This window comes from Pan paniscus, chromosome 1 (genome assembly GCF_029289425.2).
Source record: "Pan paniscus chromosome 1, NHGRI_mPanPan1-v2.0_pri, whole genome shotgun sequence".
NCBI classification, from domain to species: domain Eukaryota; kingdom Metazoa; phylum Chordata; class Mammalia; order Primates; family Hominidae; genus Pan; species Pan paniscus.
Genome location: NC_073249.2, coordinates 194489874 through 194509329, shown reverse-complemented (window position 1 = coordinate 194509329; position 19456 = coordinate 194489874). Strand labels below are relative to the sequence as shown.

The window sequence follows — 19456 nt, the reverse complement described above, 5'->3', positions numbered from 1 at the left end:
TTACAACTAATAATAACTGTACAGTGGTATTGATGGCAGAACCACAGAGACCTTCCTTGAAGCATTAAGCTTCTTTGCTACCGACAACTCCAGGAGCTGCCAGCTGCTGTGAGTGAGGTGTTTGCTCTCTGAATTGCAGGGTCTTATTTCCCTCCAAGATGAGGCAAATTCATGCCTTTCCTGTAGATGGCTTTAGAGGTTTCCATAACCCATTTAGGCCAAGGATCAGGCTCTACTCTCAGCAGAGTGGGCTCTCACTAGAGGAGCAACTTGCTATTAAAGTAAGAAAATAAGCTTTCATGTCTTAGTTTGAATCCTTGGTTTCCTAGCCCCTCTGGTGTTATTTCCCGCCCCTGCCACTTTTTTTTGAGACAGAGTTTCGCTCTTGTTGCCCAGGCTGGAGTGCAATGGGGCGATCTCTACTCACCACAACCTCCGTCTCTGGGCTTCAAGTGATTATCCTGCCTCAGCCTCCTGAGTAGCTGGGATTACAGGGATGTGCCACCACGCCCGGCTAATTTTGTATTTTTAGGTTTCTCCATGTTAGTCAGGCTGGTCTCAAACTCCCGACCTCAGGTGATCCGCCAGCCTCGGCTTCCCCAAGTGCTGGGATTATAGGCCTGAGCCACTGTGCCCGACCTGTTTTCCCTCTTTAAGAGGAAGACAGGACAGGCACAGCGGTTCATGCCTGTAATCCTAGCACTTTGGGAGCCTAAGGTGGGAGGATTGCTTGAGCCCAGCCAGGAGTTTGAGACCAGCCTGGGCAACATAGTGAGACCCTCATCTCTACAAAAAAATTTAAAAATTAGCTGGGCATGGTGGTGCACACCTGTGGTCCCAGCTACTCAGGAGGTTGAGGAGGGAGGATCTTTTGAGCCTGGAAGGTCGAGGCTGCAGTGAGCCATGATTGTACTACTGCACTCCAGCCTGGGCAACAGAGCGAGACCAAAAAAAAAAAAAAAGACATTAGTGCCTATTTCATAGTCAAGGATGGGGGAATAAGTGAAGATAATATATTTAAATATATATAATATATCTACCCTCAATGAATTGCTTTTGCTATTTTTGCTATTGCATAATCACTTTTGCTATTATGACTTACTATTTTTATTATTTACAAACTTATCAAGGCAGACAAAATACTATGCCCTGAGGAGTGTGCAGGTTCTGCTCTGGTGCGCCAATTTTTCCGAATCCAGCATTCTAAAGTTGTACATTAAAAAATTCAGTCTGGCTGGGTGTGGTGGCTTACGCCTGTAATCCCAGCAGTTTGGGAGGCCGAGGCAAGCAGATCACCTGGGGTCGGGAGTTTGAGACCAGCCTGGCCAACATAGTGAAACCCCGTCTCTACTAAAAATACAAAAATTAGCTTGGTTTGGTGGTACATGCCTGTAATCCCAGCTACTCAGGAGGCTGAGGCAGGAGAATTGCTTGAACCCAGGAGGCAGAGGTTGCAGTGAGCCGAGATCGCGCCACTGCACTCCAGCCTGGGTGACAGAGCGAGACTCCGTCTCAAAAAAAAAAAATTCAGTCTGGGTGCCTATAGTCCCACCTACTTAGGAGGCTGAAGCAGGAAGATTTCTTGAGCCCAGGAGTTCAAGGCCAGTCTGGGTAATATAGTGAGACCTGGTCTCTAAAAAAAATTTTTCTAATTAAAATAATTAGGTCTTGGATTTTTCTGTCATCAGAAATGGGGGCAGGAAGAATAAGCCTCTCTAAGAACTTCAGAGTACCTCACTGAGTTGATTCGTAGGGTTATGGAGGGTCAGAGTAGACAGAGACTTTAGATGTCACTTAACACAGTGCTTTATAACCTGGGGTATCTACCAAGACAGTAATGAGCCCTTTTTAAAAAAAGAATTATTTTTATTTTTATTGTTTTTAGAGATGGGGTCTTGCTTTGTCATCCAGGGTACAGTACAGTGGCAAGATCATAGCTCACTGCAGCCTCAAATTCCTTAATCCTTAACTTGCCCTTTTAGAATATGTACCAATATCTAACCTAGGCGCTGGACATGGTAGCATGCACCTGTAATGCCAGTGCTTTGAAGGGCAAGGCAGGAGGGATAGCTTGAGGCCAGGAGTTCAAGACCAGCCTGGGCAGCATAGTGAGACCCCATCTCTTATTTTATCTTAAAAAAAAAAATAAAAAATTAGTTGTGTATGGTGGCACATGCCTGTGATTCTGGCTACTCAGGAGCCTGAGGCAGGAGGATCCCTTGAGCCCAGTTCAGGGCTGCATTGAGGTATGGTCTCATTTCGCCACCACACTCCAGCCTGGGCAACATAGCAAGAACTCGTCTCAATAAAAAAAAACACACATGGCCAGGCGTGGTGGCTCATGCCTGTAATCCCAGCACTTTGGGAGGCCGAGGTGGGCGGATCACGAGGTCAGTACATCGAGACACCATCCTGGCTAACACGGTGAAACCCCGTCTCCACTAAAAATTTACAAGAAATTAGCCGGACGTGGTGGCAGGCGCTTGTGGTCCCAGCTACTCGGGAGGCTGAGGCACCAGAATGGTGTGAACCCGACAGGCGGAGCTTGCAGTGAGCCGAGATCACGCCACTGTACTCCAGCTTGGGCGACAGAGCGAGACTCCTTCTCAAAAAGAAAAAAAAAAAAAACCACACACACACAAAAACATCCCACACACCTCATCTAGGAAGTTATGCTTATGATAAGATCGAGTAAATCAGGTTTCCTTGCTTGTGGCTGAAATGTAATAAACCCTTTCTGGTCACTTTGAGAGCCTTGACCAGAAGTTCTGACCTAATATTTAGCAAGTGAAAATGGGAACACAAATAAATGCATTTAGGGGGCTTTTGGTGAAAACATGATAAAAGGGATTGGTAAAAAATCAGGAGACATTCTCATCCATTTTACAGACATGTAAACTTTCCCAGTCACACAGCAAGGTGATGGTAGAATGCAGAATGCAACTCTAGTCCCCCAATTCTGTAGTTTTAAAATATATAGTGTATATAAAATATTTTAGATACACAGGCCAGGCAGGGTAGCTCATGCCTGTAATCCCAGCACTTTGGGAGGCTGAGGCAGGTGGATCACTTGAGGCCAGGAGTTTGAGACCAGCCTGGCCAGCGTGGTGAAACCCTGTCTCCACCAAAAGTACAAAAATTAGCCATGTGTGGTGGCATATGCCTGTAATCCCAGCTACTCGGGAGGCTGAGGCATGAGAATTGTTTGAACCTGGAGGGCAGAGGTTGCAGTGAGCCAAGATCGTGCCACTGCACTCCAGCCTGGGCGACAGAGCAAGACTCCATCTCAAAAAAAAAAAAAAAAAAAAAAAAACAGAAAAAGAAAAAAACATATTTTAGACACACACAAAAAGCATCAAAAAATAATATAATGCACTTTGGGAGGCCGAGGCGGGCAGATCACGAGGTCAAGAGATCAAGACCATCCTGGCTAACACAGTGAAACCCCATCTCTACTAAAAATACAAAAAATTAGCCAGGTGTGGTGGTGGGTGCCTGTAGTCCCAGCTACTTGGGAGGCTGAGGCAGGAGAATGGTGTGAACCCAGGAGGCAGAGCTTGCAGTGAGCTGAGATTGCGCCACTGCACTCCAGGCTGGGCAACAGAGCAAGACTCTGTCTCAAAAAAAAAAAAATAATAATAATATAATGAACATCCATGTGTGCCCAATACCCAGCCTGAGAAAGAAAACATTATCAATACAGTTGACGCCCCCTTGGGCATCTTTCCTTGATCACATACCCTTTCTCTCCCACTCCCCCAGCCCCCCACCCCATTACCAGCACTGCCAAGGTATAAGCACTATCCTGAGGTTAGTGTTTAATCTTCCCATCTCTTTGCAATGAGCATTTGACTGCCTTCTCTGCCTACGTCTGCTTCCACCTCTCACCCAGTATTGCTTCCCTTTAGTCTAAAGCTAGTGTGAGAATGAGAAAAGCATTTATAGCAGAAAGAGAGAAAACCCATGGAAAAGTCTTCCCTAGCCTCACAGATTAGCTCACATGAGTATCTGCTCTTCCGTTTGCCCCCTTTCCATCTCTAATCACATAGCTTATTGACTAGGAATAAAAGGGCTGGTCATTTGAGCTACATGTTGGTTTGGTGCCTGAAGAAAAATATTTTTTTTTTCTCACGTCCAAAATACCCATTCCTTCCCATGGAGGCTCCATATCCCAAATAAGAGTATAAACAAAGCTTTGGAAACGCAGGCAGGCCGAACCCTGTGCAGGAGGAAGTGGCCAGAGAGGGAAATCAGTTGCCAATGGATAAACAGCCGGGGCCAGGGACCAAAGTTCTTATTTACACAGCCTCCCAGTGTTTACCCAGGAAGTGAGGAAGAGACCCACCCGCTGCACACTCCCTCATGCAGCCATGCTTCTTCCTCAGAGCACCGGATCTTGGCACCCTCCAAGTTTAGTGCAGAACCAGAGCTGGTAACTCTTGTGGTTATTGTAGATCTTGAGCTTCAACTGTGTCTTGAGATTTTACCAGCACAATCCAAACTGAGCTCTTCTGCTGTCACCCCAGGGCTGCTCCTTCCTCTACTTTTGGAAATCTTGTTGATAACAGTGGGTACAATAGAAGACTGGGCAAGAGAATAAGTATGCAGCCCCACACCTTCTGCCTCTGACTTCCTGTAGCTCATTGATGTCTCAGCAGTTACTTTTTTTTTTTTTTTTTTCCTGAGATGGAGTCTCGCCCTGTCACCCAGGCTGGAATGCAGGGGTGCAATCTCGGCTCACTGCAACCTCCACGTTTTGGGTTCAAGTGATTCTCCTGCCTCAGCCTCCCGAGTAGCTGGGATTACAGGCACATGCCTGGCTAATTTTTGTATTTTTAGTAGAGACGGGGTTTCTCCATGTTGGCCAGGCTAGTCTCGAACTCGTGACCTCAAGTGATCCACCTGCCTTGGCCTCCCAAAGTGCTGGGATTACAGGTGTGAGCCACCACGCCTGGCCAGTAGTTACCTTTTCTGTAAGAGGAGATTTGGAGCTATAAGGTTCCTCTAGGTCTGTGAGTCTACAGCCTCCAGGTGTGCTTTCCTTCCTGTTTTCATTTCATTTGCCTTATTGTTTGCATATGTTTCCACATTATGTACTACTTGGTACTTTTACCCCATTAGGCCCGAAATAACTTTACTCCACTTGTCACTGTGAATGTAGCAGTAAGACACTGGACTACGGGAGTCAAGACACCGGGACCCTGATTCTGATTCTGCTACTGCCTGGTTTTATAACCTTGGGCAAATCACTTAACTTCTCGGTATCTGTTTGTTCCTCCGCACAGTGGGGTTGATACCTGTCTTGTCCAGCTCATAGAGTTGTTGTGAGGATCAAATGAGGTTGTATATGTGAAAGGACTTGGAAAAGGGCCAGGATATATTTTCACATGCTTTTAAGACAGACAGACTGGCTGGGCACGGTGGCTTATGCCTGTAATCCCAGCACTTTGGGAGGCCGAGGCGGGCGGATCACAGGGTCAGGAGTTCGAGACCAGCCTGGCCAACATGGTGAAACCCCGTCTCTGCTAAGAATGCGGAAATCAGCCAGGTGTGGTGGCGGGTACCTGTAATCCCAGCTACTCGGGAGGCTGAGGCAGGAGAATGGCTTGAAACTGGAGGGCGGCAGCGATTACAGTGAGCCAAGATCACTTCACTATACTCCAGCCTGGGCAACAAGAGCAAAACTCCGTCTCAAAAAAAAAACAGACAAACCAAAGCTTGAGGCTTGCATACTGCTTCTGCCATTTACTAACAGCTCACCTCTCTGAACCTGTTTCCCTACTTATTTATTTATTTTTTTGAGACAGGGTCTCACTCTTATCTCGCCCAGGCTGGAGTGCAGTTGCGCGATCTCAGCTCACTGCAACCTCTGCCTCCCGGGTTCAAGTGGTTCTTGTGCCTCAGCCTCCCAAGTAGCCGGGATTACAGGCAGCTGCCACCACACCTGGCTCATTTTTATGTTTTTGGTAGAGATGGGGTTTCTCCATGTTGCTCAGGCTGGTCTTGAACTCCTGGCCTCAAGTGATCCTCCTGCCTTAGCCTCCCGAAGTGCTGGGATTACAGGTGTGAGCCACTGTGCCAGGCCCTGTTTCCCTACTTATAAGATGGGACCAAATCTTACCTCAGAAGCTTGTGTGAAGATGAATGATCTCGGGTATTTAACGCATGTAGCGCAGTGTCTGGCGTGTTGTAAGTGCACAGTGAACGATAGTTCTCTGGGTCTCTGTTCTTGCCCCTTGTTTGTCAGCTGGCGTGAGGGCCAGAGGATAAGTTTTTCTCCCTCAAGAAACGAACCAGCATTTTCCAAGTTGCTAACTGCTTCTCCATATTAGATTTTTGTTAATTTTCTGACCAGTGGGTGAGGTGGGATATTAGTTTTGCTTGTTATAGATAATGGGCTAAGACCAGGTGTGATGGCACATGCCTATTGGGAGGCCAAGGCAAGAAGACTGCATGAGGCCTAGGGAACATAGTGAGGCTCTGTCTCTAAAAAAAAAAAAAGAAAAAAAAATTAGCTGGGTATAGTGGCATGCACCTGTAGTCCAAAGTACTTGGGAGACTGAGGTGGAAGGATTGCTTGAGCCCAGGAGGTGAGGGTCAAAGCTGCTGCACATGAGCCATGTTTGTGCCACTGCACTCCAGCGTGGGCAACAGAGCAAGCCCCTGGCTCTAAAAAATAAAAAAATAATAATGGGCTAAAGCTCAAAGATGTTAAACAACTTGATGCAGTCATACAGCCAGGAAGTAGTAGAGCCTGGACTAGAACCCACACCTCCTGAATTTAAATTCTGTGTTTTTTTCCATCAGCTCATAAATATGTAAACTAAAGGAAATTGTGGAAACTAACATTTTGCTTATTTCTTTCAAGTCAACGTTGGTGAGGACTGTCCAGTATTCGATGGCCTGTTTGAGTTCTGTCAGTTGTCTACTGGTGGTTCTGTGGGTAAGGAATATTCATCTTCTCCCCAGGGGTAGACTGGGTTGTTCTAGTGAGGTCTGCCTTTTAGGCTGCTATCCTAGTTGGCTGATCTGAAACCATGTAGAATGGTCCTGTGGTTTTTACTTAAGTCTCTAAAATGGCTGGTGTAGTGTCTCACATCTGTAATCCCAGCACTCTGAGAGGCTGAGGAGGAGGATTGCTTGAGGTCAGGAGTTCAAGACCAGCCCAGGCAACATAGACCCTCCTGTCTATAAAAAAATAAAATAAGTAAAAACAATTAGCCGGGCATGGTGACTCGTGCCTGTAGTCCCAGCTACTCAGGAGGCTGAGGCTTAAACCCAGTAGGTTGAGGCTGCAGTGAGTCGTGGTCACACCACTACACTCTAGCCTGGGCAACAAAGCAAGACCCTGCCTCCAAAAAAACTAAAGTTTAAAAAGCCTCTAAAATGTCCTTCTGGTTCAGTCCCAGCCCAGGTTCAATCTCTGACATGGTACTGACAGGTGTCCTTGACTGTCCTTTCCTACTAAGAGATCTTATGTACAGGCGTTCCCCGCAGACCTCCTGGGGTTGTTAAGATGCTGTACGTAAAAGCAATTTGTGAACTGCAAAGTGCTATAAAAATGGAAGTGTCATCATCTGTGAATCTGTCCTATGAAAAAGTATGGTAATTACCTTTAGAGGTCAGAAATACTCCTCATGTATCTCCCACTTCCATTTGCAACTTTTGGGTTATCTCCAGGATTACTCTAAACGCTTTCTTAACAAATATTTATTTTCCTGTGATCCCCCACCAATATAATCATTGTGTCCATCCCCGCTGCCCCACCAATGTAATCACAGAAAACAAAGAAGTGCACAGAAAAAAACACAATCACCCACAGTCACAGGGTTGGTGGATAACCTCTGTTACCATGTTGGTGTTTGTATGGCCATTCTTTTGTGTGTGTGTTTATATCTGTATCACACATATACAACATCTATATTTTACAAAAGTGGGTTATATACATATCACATATATATGGTTTTATGCCTGCATTTCCTACTTAACGAAATTGTCTGTAGTTTTCTACAGCTTGCTTTCTTGTGGCTCTATGATTATTCCATGTTGTGGATTTATTTGAGTTGATATAATCTGTCCCTCTTCTTGACAATTTGGATCAATCTATGCTTTTATTGCTGTTAAAATCAACACTGCAGCCGGACACGGTGGCGCACACCTGTAATCTCAGCACTTTGGGAGGCTGAAGAGGGTGGATCACTTGAGGTCAGGAGTTTGAGACCAGCCTGACCAACATGGTGAAACCCCATCTATACTAAAAAATACAAAAATTAGCCGGGCGTGGTGGTGTGTGCCTGTAATCCCAGCTACTTGGGAGGCTGAGGCAGGAGAATTGCTTGAACCTGGGAGGCAGAGGTTGCAGTGAGCCGAGATCGCGCCACTGCACTTCAGCCTGGGTGACAGAGTGAGACTCCATCTCAAAAAACAACAACAATAAATTAACACTGCCACAAATGCACTTGCACACATGGGTGTGTATTTATCTTTTACTTCTTCTGGGACCTATTCGTGCTAGTGCTTTTTGACCTAGTGTATCAGCACTATCTTTGGTGATTTTTCTTTTTCTTTTTTTTTGAAATAGAGTCTCCCTCCATCACCCAGGCTGGAGTGCAGTGGCGTGATCTTGGCTCACTGCAACCTCCGCCTCCTGGGTTCAAGCGATTCTCCTGCCTCAGCCTCCCCAGGTAGCTGGGACTACAAGTGTATGTCACCACGCCCAGCTAAATTTTTAGTATTTTTAGTAGAGATGAGGTTTAACCATGTTGGTCAGGCTGGTATCGAACTCTTGACCTCAGGTGATCTGCCCGCCTTGGCCTCCCAAAGTTCTGGGATTACAGGCGTGAGCCACCACGCATGGCCTATCTTTGGTATTTTTTCAAAGTTCCTTGACCATGAGCCATAGTAAGAAATAAATTTACACATGCAATCCAGGATACATATAACATATGCATGCATGCACACACTCACTCACTCTGAAGCCAGAGTTTTACAAAAGAGCAGTTACCCTTACTGTTACTCTGATATTTTTTTCTATGCTATTTCATTAAAAAAAAAAATATATATATATATATATACACACACACACACACACTAATCATGATGCACTAAATCAATTTTAAGGCCTGCTAATGGGTTACTACCCTCAGTTTGGAAAATCGTTTTTTAAGAGTAGACAGTATCATGTATTCCCTGCTGGAGTAGGGTGGGAGGGAGGGGACTGGTCTATGAATTGTACAATACAGCTGTTGAATAGGCAGGTCTTAACCTCTCACTAGGTTCCCTGGGCTTCTTGGAGGAAGGGGAGAGTGGCTTAGTAACAGGCTTATGTTCTCTTTTCTCATGCCCAGCAAGTGCTGTGAAACTTAATAAGCAGCAGACGGACATCGCTGTGAATTGGGCTGGGGGCCTGCACCATGCAAAGAAGTCCGAGGCATCTGGCTTCTGTTACGTCAATGATATCGTCTTGGCCATCCTGGAACTGCTAAAGTATGCCTGCCTGGCCTTGTCTCTTGGAAGAGCACGTTAGGCCAGGTTCCCATTTCCCTCTCCCCCTGGGCTTGCCTCCCTAGTTTGCTTTTCCTACTGATGTGCTGGCTAGGATGTGCTCGGTGAGTGTCTCTGGCCATCATCTCCTTGATGGGGTCTTGGTTTGATCTGAGCCACGGCATGATCAGGGGCAGATGCTGCTCAGATCCTGCCTCCAGAGTGTCCCTGTGTGGCTGGAGTTGACCCTGGCTGTAGAGTAGGAAGATCGGACTTGGTCGGCTTGGTCAGGCCTCTGGAGACACCCGGCCGCTCTTCCACCTTCCTTCAGCCAGTTTCCACGTCTCTGGTGCTTAGAGATACCTGAGGGAGGCAGCCAGCCCGGTAAGCTGGGAGCTAGCGCCCTTGGCGCGTCCCATCCCCAAAGAGCCCCCAGACCCCTGACCCCCTTCTGATCCTAGGTATCACCAGAGGGTGCTGTATATTGACATTGATATTCACCATGGTGACGGCGTGGAAGAGGCCTTCTATACCACGGACCGGGTCATGACTGTGTCCTTTCATAAGTATGGAGAGTACTTCCCAGGAACTGGGGACCTACGGGTGAGAACGCCCTTTAGGAGCCAACCAGCTTACCCTCAGCTGGCAGCTCTACTTCTCTCTCCTATCTCATGCCACTAAAAATTGCTTCCTGCCTCTTCTGCCAATCAGAATACCACATCCCAATCTGAAGCACTTGCCCTGATCTCTTTCCCTTCCTTATTCTGGAGGAAGGGAATGATGGGACATAAAGGGCCAGAGAAAGAAGAGGGGTCTCCTGACTCACTGTACTTTCCTCCTGGCCACAGCTGGGTTGCATCACACTATTCTTATGTCTCATAAGCCTTGAGTTTGGGGGTAGGAATTGGGACTCTGAAGGACATCTCAAGTGTTCTTCATGTTTTTGGGTCACTTTCCCCTTTAGCCTTTTGACTGAAAACTATGGACTGTCTCTCCAGAAAAGTACATGAGATTTTACATCTGATATAGAATAGTTAATAGACAAGTCCCCTTACTGAAGCCCATCCATGAACCTTAGGATAAGAATCCTTGGAAGCTACTTCGTTGAACTGTTCCATCTGCTTCTATTAGCATGAATATGGTGAAATCAGCTGCTTTGCCATGCCTGGTAGCCCTTGGGTAAAAAAGTGGCACTAATTCAGTTGTTTGCCATGGCAAGCGTTAGAATAAATGAGCATTCACTTTTTTTTTTTTTTTTTGAGACAGTCTCTCTCTGTCACCCAGCCTGGAGTGCAGTGGCGTGATCTCGGTTCACTGCAGCCTCTGCCTCCCGCCTCCAGGCGATCTTGTGCCTCAGCCTCCGAATAGCTGGGATTTAGCTGGGATTATAAGTGCGTGCAACTATGCCCGGCTAATTTTTGTATTTTTAAAAGAGATGGGGTTTTGCCATGTTGGCCGGGCTGGTCTCGAACTCCTGACCTCAAGATTCACCCGCCTCAGCCTCCCAAAGTGCTGGACTTAAATAGGCGCACTCACTATTTTGAGGTTACTGGGAAGGACTTTCTTAACCTCTCTCCTTCCCTCCACAACACCCTAGAGAGGGAGCATGGGGGAAGAGGAGTGAGCATTAGAGCTCTCTGGAGTGGAAAGGGTTGTCAAGGGTGGCTGTCACTTCTGTGACCCACCTGCCAGCCAGCTCTAACCCAATCCCAAGGTAGAAATCTTGTGCTATAGGGTAGGCTATTCAATCTCTGGTCCCATCAATAGCTCTCAGCCTGGGGGTAGGCTTAATGCTATGTCCAGAGATGATTTGCCAGTGAAGCTAGATTTGCCAGTGAAGAGAATGGTACTAACAAGGTACCTCTGTTCTGTCCTGGCCCACATCATGGGCCTAGCTTGTCTCTCTTGAACCTCTTCCTTTATCCCTCCAGCCCCTATCCTTGACCTTCCTTCAAGCTTCATCCTTCAGTTTTACTTTAATGGCCTTTTTAATTAGGATATCGGGGCTGGCAAAGGCAAGTATTATGCTGTTAACTACCCGCTCCGAGACGGGATTGATGACGAGTCCTATGAGGCCATTTTCAAGCCGGTAAGTGGCTTTATCCACCCCTTGGGCTACAAACAGGGGATTGGTTGGCGGTGGAGGGGAGCAAAGCACCCCCACCATACCTCAGGAATCTCTCCTTACTAAAGCTGGTGGGGAGATAGAAGTGTTTGAACCCTGGATTGCTGTGTGGTCAGTTAGGGGAACAAACACCCATACTTATTGGTTCCTTCTATGGGTCAGGTCTTCTGCTGGATACAAAAATGTCTAAGACATGATCTTTGTCCTCACGGACTATGGTGGGGAAGGCAGGCACATACCCAGTAGTCTATGATTAGTACTGTTTTTGTATCTCCATTTCTTTGGGCTGCTGGGAGATTATTGTGTTCTTTGGTAGTGGTATGTCTCCTTGGTTTTTTGTGTTCCTCATTGCCTTACATTGATATCTGCACATTAGAAGAAGTAGGGACTTACTCCAGTCTTTGCAGACTGGCTTTGTCTGGGAAAGCCCTTCGCCAGTCAGCCCATCCAGAGATTCTGGAAAGGCTGTGTGGCATGTTCCATGGGTAGGCTGGCCTAGTGCCTGTGTTTTTGAGGGATGATCAGAGGAATAAGAGACAAACTACTGCCTGGGCTGGCAGGAGGGTAGCCAGGGATGCTTTCACAGAGGTGCTGATGTTTAAGCTGGACTTTGGAAAACAAGGAGGTGCCCATGTGAAGAAGGAGGTGACGGCAGTAAGGGTGGCATTTAGTAGAAGGAACGGCACTAGCAGAAGTGCCAGTGTGGCAGCATGTAGGCCAGTGTGGTGTATGGGAGGAGTGCTGAAGGAGGCGGTGGGAAGTGTATGCTGGGCTCAGTATTTCAAAGGGAGCCTTGAATGCCATGCCAAGGAGTTAAATCTTCACTTATAAACGGTAAGAAACTGCTTAACCTAATAAGGTCAGGTAGTCATTCAGCAAACACTGACTGCCCACTATGTGCCTAGTATTTAATAAGGGCTACAGAAGTGGGAGTTGTGAATCGGTCTCAGTAACGTTAGACTCTGCTTGTGAGAATAAGATAAACTAAAAGTGCTTGCTCTTAATGTAAGGCTTCAAGTCTGTAAGACCGAATAAGTAGAGTAGATGCAGCTAAAGGTCAGGAAGGCTTCCTGGAGGAAGTGGCACTAGAGCTCGGGCAACAGAAGAGACTTAGGGAGTTGACAGGCCATTCTAGGTTCAGTGTTACTAGAGTGTTAGAAGGGTCTTAGAGAACTTTTTAAATTGGAAAATTGAAATCCTAAGTGGGCAAGCAAGGGCTCCAGCCTAGCACTCCCTTTTCTCTCCCACATAGCATGAGGGAGAGTGGAAAGGTAGGAGTGGGTGGGAAAGTGTTGCACCCAGCCTTTCCACCCCAAACCTCGTATTGCTTTCTTGAGGTTGGTGGTGACCAGGATGTATCATTTTAGGTCATGTCCAAAGTAATGGAGATGTTCCAGCCTAGTGCGGTGGTCTTACAGTGTGGCTCAGACTCCCTATCTGGGGATCGGTTAGGTTGCTTCAATCTAACTATCAAAGGTGAGACCAGGTAGCACAAGGATGGGTGGGCGGGGTCCTGCTTGGTGCTCCTGTAACTCAGCACCCCTTCTCCCACCAAAGGACACGCCAAGTGTGTGGAATTTGTCAAGAGCTTTAACCTGCCTATGCTGATGCTGGGAGGCGGTGGTTACACCATTCGTAACGTTGCCCGGTGCTGGACATACGAGACAGCTGTGGCCCTGGATACGGAGATCCCTAATGGTAATAGCTGCAGGGCCAGGTTCGGCTGGGCTGGGTGGGAGCTGGAACTCATCTGTCCTTAAGTTTATAACCCCTTCCCCGTTGGTCATATGACCGCTCCTCTTCTGATACTAGTCACTGAGTCTCCTGCCTGTCCTCTTGCGATCAGCAGACCATAACCATCACTTTTCCCCTAGTCCTTTTTAGCTCTCTCCCCTCTCCCTCCTGCTTTTGGTCTGGACAAAGTTCTCATTGGTAATTTACAGCTTTGGAATTTCTACTCTGTAGAGTAACTGGAGTAGCGAGTGAAGGGAGCGGAGCGCTCATAATGAGCATGGCCTCAAGTGTCCTAAACCAGGGACATGGGCCTTCTCCTAGCGACATATACACCACTGGTACAGACATAGGAGAGTGATGTTAAAAAGATGGAAATCCCATAGGTACCCGTGTCTCACAGTGTCTTGGAGGCATTCTCCTCTGTTTGGATAAATAGGCCTAGAGAAACCTACAAATGCTTTAGGGTGCTTACGTGCAAATGGTTAGGGTGCGGTGGCCAGGTCTCTTGACAAGATCTTCTCTCCTGCCCCAATCAGAGCTTCCATACAACGACTACTTTGAATACTTTGGACCAGATTTCAAGCTCCACATCAGTCCTTCCAATATGACTAACCAGAACACGAATGAGTACCTGGAGAAGATCAAGTGAGTATATCCTCCGGCCACCCCTTGGTTGAACATTCCTGACTTTGGTTTGTCCCTGACCAGAGCCCTGCTACTCTCTCCCATTGGCCACAGACAGCGACTGTTTGAGAACCTTAGAATGCTGCCGCACGCACCCGGGGTCCAAATGCAGGCGATTCCTGAGGACGCCATCCCTGAGGAGAGTGGCGATGAGGACGAAGAAGACCCTGACAAGCGCATCTCGAGTGAGACCCAGACCTAGAGCCCTATGCCTTCCATTCAATAGGCAGCTCCCACTTCCACCACCATTCCTGGCTGCACACTCCCTCCAAGCTCCCCACCTGTAGAGAAATCTGTTTTCGAGTTCCAGTGCCTGTAGGAACAGGTTAGGGAGCCCGAGTTCCTCCCTCTTCTGGTTCCCTTTCCCTTGGTGTCTCTTGGAGGACACGCAGGGAAGCACTGGGCATAGATGCTGAGCTAAATCAGCACCCGCCTGCCCTCTCACCCATGCTTCCCACTCCCTCCCAGTCTGCTCCTCTGACAAACGAATTGCCTGTGAGGAAGAGTTCTCCGATTCTGAAGAGGAGGGAGAGGGGGGCCGCAAGAACTCTTCCAACTTCAAAAAAGCCAAGAGAGTCAAAACAGAGGATGAAAAAGAGAAAGACCCAGAGGAGAAGAAAGGTGGGTTTGGGTTCAGCTGGGACTTGGGTCTCGAGCCTGAGAGGATGAATTTGTGTAGGGCAGTGGGAGGAGGGAGTGACTCAGGCCCTGCCAGCTTCTGTGGGGCTCTTCCTCAGTTCCTTGAGCCTTTCAGTGGCTCCCAGAAGTGGCAGAGCCCAAAAAACAATGAACCTCTACTGCCCGAGCACGGCTCTCACATACCACCCAAGCCCTTTTCCCAGCACTGCACCCCAGTTTCCCAGGGGGCTGCCTCCGCCCACCAGGTTCTGGCTGTAGCAGGCTGGGAAACCGGTCCAACCTGTTCTCAACAGGGCTCACTGGGAGGACCAGGGATGGGCTTTTCTCTCTTGTATGTCCAGTGAGCTGTAGTGTTGGGGAAGGGGTCTCAGGGTAAATGAAGACCTCATGGGTCTTCCCAGAGGTGCTGCCCTTGGCCATCCCTGTACTCTTGTGTTCTAGAAGTTACCGAAGAGGAGAAAACCAAGGAGGAGAAGCCAGAAGCCAAAGGGTGAGGAAGGAGCTGCCTGTGGCCATCTCCCTGGCATTGGAGCACCAGCCCCTTTGTCCCACCACTCTGAGGAAAGGCACAGGGACAGCTGGTCCAGCTTACAAAGGCCTCTTTCAGGGACCAGTCTGTCCAGCTCTGCAGTTCTAGGCAGAGCTAGGAGCCCCAGCCCCCAGTAGTCACCTAGGATCCTGTGGAAGTCACTGTCTGCACTTTTGCCCCGAGGCTCTGGGCTGGGTCATCTCATGCCAGTCTCTGCTCTCTCCACAGGGTCAAGGAGGAGGTCAAGTTGGCCTGAACGGACCTCTCCAGCTCTGGCTTCCTGCTGAGTCCCTCACGTTTCTTCCCCAACCCCTCAGATTTTATATTTTCTATTTCTCTGTGTATTTATATAAAAATTTATTAAATATAAATATCCCCAGGGACAGAAACCAAGGCCCCCGAGCCCAGGGCAGCTGTGCTGGGTGAGCTCTTCCAGGAGCCACCTTGCCACCCATTCTTCCCGTTCTTAACTTTGAACCATAAAGGGTGCCAGGTCTGGGTGAAAGGGATACTTTTATGCAACCATAAGACAAAATCCTGAAATGCCAAGTGCCTGCTTAGTAGCTTTGGAAAGGTGCCCTCATTGAACATTCTAGAAGGGGTGGCTGGGTCTTCAAGGATCTCCTGTTCTTTTCAGGCTCCTAAAGTAACATCAGCCATTTTTAGATTGGTTCTGTTTTCGTACCTTCCCACTGGCCTCAAGTGAGCCAAGAAACACTGCCTGCCCTCTGTCTTCTCCTAATTCTGCAGGTGGAGGTTGCTAGTCTAGTTTCCTTTTTGAGATACTATTTTCATTTTTGTGAGCCTCTTTGTAATAAAATGATACATTTCTATATCCTCCTGAGCTTGTTTCCTATGTGTCCCTGGGTTGGTTTCAACTCTACTTCCCTGCCCTTCTGGTGTCCATGAGTATTGGGGCAACCCCCTGAACAAGAAAACCCCATAAACTTACCTGCCTGCCTTAACTCCTCAAGGTTTGAGGTAAACTACTTTCCACCAATCTTCTCACCCTACCCCCAGAAGACCACTCATTAAAGCACCACTAAAGGGACGACATTTATTCCTTTTCCAAATGTTACAGTAAAACCAGGTGGAAGAGAATGGTTTTAGCAGTTAGAAAAAAAAAAAAAGTACAAATCTGGGGTTTGGCCATTAAAAGTTATTTACAACAGTGGGAGAAAACAAGACAACAAGAAGTTGTTTCACATTACAGACCTCCCCCCACCCCAAAGCCTAATACTTGCTTACCAAGTCAAAAAAGAGACACAGTTGATTCACAAGCTGGAGGTTTGAACTTGAGTAAGACATTTATAAAAACCTAGATGGGGCAGTGTCCTCCCCAGCCCAGGTGCCACTAGGCACAGCACAAGAGACTAAAAACAACAGGGGAAGGCTGGACACTCAAGGTTTGGGAGTATAAGCACCCCACTTCTGGCTCAGGGATTTGGGGAGTAGGGTAAACAAAACCTACTTGGAAAAGAATTGGGGAAGAAAACCAACAACTGCCTTATGCAGGGGTGGGGACAGGGAAGGAGGTAGGGCCAGGGACAGGAGCATTTCACATCACTAACCTAACTTGGGAAGCTGTAAGGGACCATCTTCAACTGGCCTTAAGAGGAGAACCAGATGGCTGATGGGAGAATCCACAGGAGGGAGAGGAGGAAAGGGAACGTGGCTGGGAGGAGGCAATAGCCCCTTCCTTTCTGGGCACAGGAAGGCAGCCAGGGCACCAGGTCCAGGCAGTGACCTCACAAGGACAGCACAGTTTTTGCAGCTTAGAGATCACCCACCTGCCCCTACCTAGCTACTCATTCTGCTCAGCGCTGGCTGGTGTAGGGCCACTCTCCGGCCCCGAGGGAGTGGATGGCTCTGTAGCCTGGGGCCCTGCCTCTTCTTCTGAGGCTGCACTAGCCTCTGCCCCCTTGGCCTGGGGTTCCTGGCTCTCAGGGGTGGCTGCGGCCTTCCCTTCCTGAGCAGTGCCCTCGTCGCTGCAGGCACCGATCTCCCCCTGCTCCTGCTCTTCCTCTGTGGGTGAGGAGGCAGAAGAATCACCCCCACCCTCCTTCCGATTTCTCTTGAAGGACAGGCCGCTCAATTTGAAAGGCTTCTTGAAAGAGAATTTCTTCTTCTTCTTGGGGGTCTCCTTGGGGGGGACCTCCCCCTTGGCCTCAGCACCCTGGCTAGGGGGTGCTGGCTCGATGGCATCGCCAGTGGCCCCGGCTGCCTCATCTGTTCCGTTCACAGGGGGCGACTCCCCTTCACCCTTGGGGGATAAGTCTCCATTGCTTTTCACGTGGCCATTCTCCTGCAGGGCAGAGGGGATAGCAATGAGGGCAGGGGCTCCCCCTCCCCCAGCCCGCTTCTGATCCCTTCTAGACGAAGGGGTCCTCGATTCGATTCTACTGCAACCCGAAAGTCTGGCTTCAGCCTCACCCACACCCAGGATCCCGTCAAACACCTCCCTCTCGCCCCTCACGGGCGCGCGGGGAGCGAGCGCGCAGAGGGCGCGACCGGCAGGAGGCGCTGGGGTCCCGTGGCCCCCACCCCCGTCCCCCGGGGCGCGCTCTCTATTCCGCGCGGAACCGCTCCGGATCTGCTGTGCGGATCCCGGGCAGGCGGGCGAGCTGCTCTAGGCGACATTGGGCGGGAAGCCGCCCCGGGGCGCTGTCTCTCTGCACCTGGACGGCCTATTTTCCCAGCCTCCCGCTTTGTGTAAGTGGCCCCCACCCACCCCAGGCTCTCCTGCATCTCGGCTTCCCCTTAAAAAAAAAAAGACCGTGGGCCACCGAGGTCGGGTCGGCGGGTGGAGTGCGCTCCCCGCCGGGCCCCAGCTCCGCGGCCCCTGGGCGCCCCCTTGGCGTGGCCCAGCAGCGCCTTTGTTCCCCGCGCGGCACTCGGGGCGGCCGGGGGGCAGCGCCGGGGGCCGGGGCCGCGAACAAAGAAGGCGGCAGGGCCCGGCCGGCGCCCCCTCCCCGCCCCTCCCCTCGCTTCGCCCGCGGGGGCTGCGGCGCCGAGAACAAAGGGACCGGGCGGGGGAGGGGGCGCCGCGTGTCCCGGGCCGGACAAAGCGCGCGGCCCCGGCCCCGGGCCCTAGAAGGGGCGAGGTGCGAGAGGAGGGGCTGGGGCCGGCCGGGCCAAGCGTACCCACCTGGCCGTTGGCCTTCGCGGGGGAAGCGCCTGCTGCCTCCTCGGCGGTCACGTCGCCCCGGGGAGCCTTGGAGCTCTGGCTGCCCATGACGGGGGTCTGCTGGGGGGCGCTTGGAGCCGCCCCGGGCTCGCGCCGCAGGGGATAGTACGGCGGGGTCGGCCCGGCCGGCGGAGGGGTGGGGCTGGCGCCCGAGGGGGAGGGGTGCCGGGGGAAGCCGAGCTGCACCTCCGCTCCGCGGCCGACCCGCTAGCTGCGCCCGCCGCCGCTCCGCTCCGCGCCAGAATGCCGCCCGCCGCCCGCCGAGCTGCCTATATATAAGCGCCCGGAGCTCGGGGCGGGGCCGGACATTTAAATGCGCGCCCAATCGAGGGGCGGAGGCGGGGTTGGCTCGCAGGCCCCACTTGCGCAGCAGGCGACGCTGGCGGTCGGGTACCCCCCACCCCACCCGAATCCCAGGGGCAGGTAGAGTCCGGTGTGGGCAGGAGCGAGGCCAGTCCTCCCGCGAGCTGGGCGGGGCGGGGCGGGGCGGGGGGCCTGGAGGAAGGAGACGGGCAGTCATTCCATCCTCTCCGCTCCACCTCTCCGGTGGGCGCCCCCGCAGCCTGGAGCGGCCCCCAATGCCTTGGTCCTGCAGCCGCTGGCAGTCTCCCGCTTGAACCCTTCGAAGGGCTCACACGACCAGGCTCGTCAGATGGCTGGTCCTGAATTATACTCTAGAAATGTGGTCATAGAAGCTGCAGGGCCCCTGCGCTGGGCTCGGCACCCGCTCCGGCCTGGAGAGCGGTCAGAGGTCCCACCCACGTCCCTGCCTGCCTGCCATGGCCAGCCGGGGAGCGGAGGACTCTGACTTGCCTCGGGGTCACTCTGGTCGGACTAGTGAGGCCTTTCCCTCATTCCTCCTTTCAGTCCCTTGGTGGCCAGTCATTCTGAGTGGGGACAGACAGATTCGCCTTGAGCCCCTCCTGCCCTCAGCCTGGACCCACTGCAAAGTCCCACGTGGGGGACTTTGTGACCTTGAAGGGCATCTCCATCCCCATTGAAAGGCCAAGGCTCAGAGGCATTGACAACCTGTCTGACTTGGCTCTGGTCCTTCCTCTTTACCTCCACACACAAC

At 50.5% G+C, this 19456-nt stretch overlaps 2 protein-coding genes across 2 annotated transcripts in view; one reads left to right on the top strand and one right to left on the bottom strand.

Annotated features, from left to right (window-relative positions):
- HDAC1 (histone deacetylase 1) overlaps positions 1 to 16029 on the top strand; it is a 41779-nt gene extending 25750 nt beyond the window's left edge. Inside the window, exons 4-14 of the mRNA XM_003828153.6 lie at positions 6869 to 6943; positions 9348 to 9486; positions 9945 to 10086; positions 11480 to 11572; positions 12976 to 13084; positions 13166 to 13306; positions 13879 to 13987; positions 14081 to 14211; positions 14495 to 14647; positions 15107 to 15155; positions 15423 to 16029. Coding sequence (XP_003828201.1) covers positions 6869 to 6943; positions 9348 to 9486; positions 9945 to 10086; positions 11480 to 11572; positions 12976 to 13084; positions 13166 to 13306; positions 13879 to 13987; positions 14081 to 14211; positions 14495 to 14647; positions 15107 to 15155; positions 15423 to 15450 — 1169 coding nt within the window. The 3' untranslated portion in view covers positions 15451 to 16029. The remainder of the gene's footprint in view (positions 1 to 6868; positions 6944 to 9347; positions 9487 to 9944; positions 10087 to 11479; positions 11573 to 12975; positions 13085 to 13165; positions 13307 to 13878; positions 13988 to 14080; positions 14212 to 14494; positions 14648 to 15106; positions 15156 to 15422) is intronic.
- Positions 16030 to 16237: 208 nt separating this feature from the next.
- MARCKSL1 (MARCKS like 1) lies at positions 16238 to 18789 on the bottom strand. Its single transcript, XM_008953507.6, has 2 exons — positions 18343 to 18789; positions 16238 to 17499 (listed from the first exon to the last, which is right to left on the bottom strand). Exons 1-2 carry the CDS (start codon positions 18427 to 18429, stop codon positions 16999 to 17001), a joined length of 588 nt encoding a protein of 195 aa, XP_008951755.2. The 5' UTR covers positions 18430 to 18789; the 3' UTR covers positions 16238 to 16998.
- Positions 18790 to 19456: the final 667 nt, after the last annotated feature.

Coding starts and splice junctions, on each gene's coding strand:
- MARCKSL1 (XM_008953507.6), bottom strand. CDS start 18,429: ATGGGCAGCCAGAGCTCCAAGGCTCCCCGGGGCGACGTGACCGCCGAG. Junction 17,500..18,342: donor CCGCGAAGGCCAACGGCCAG/GTGGGTACGCTT, acceptor TCTGCCCTGCAG/GAGAATGGCCACGTGAAAAG.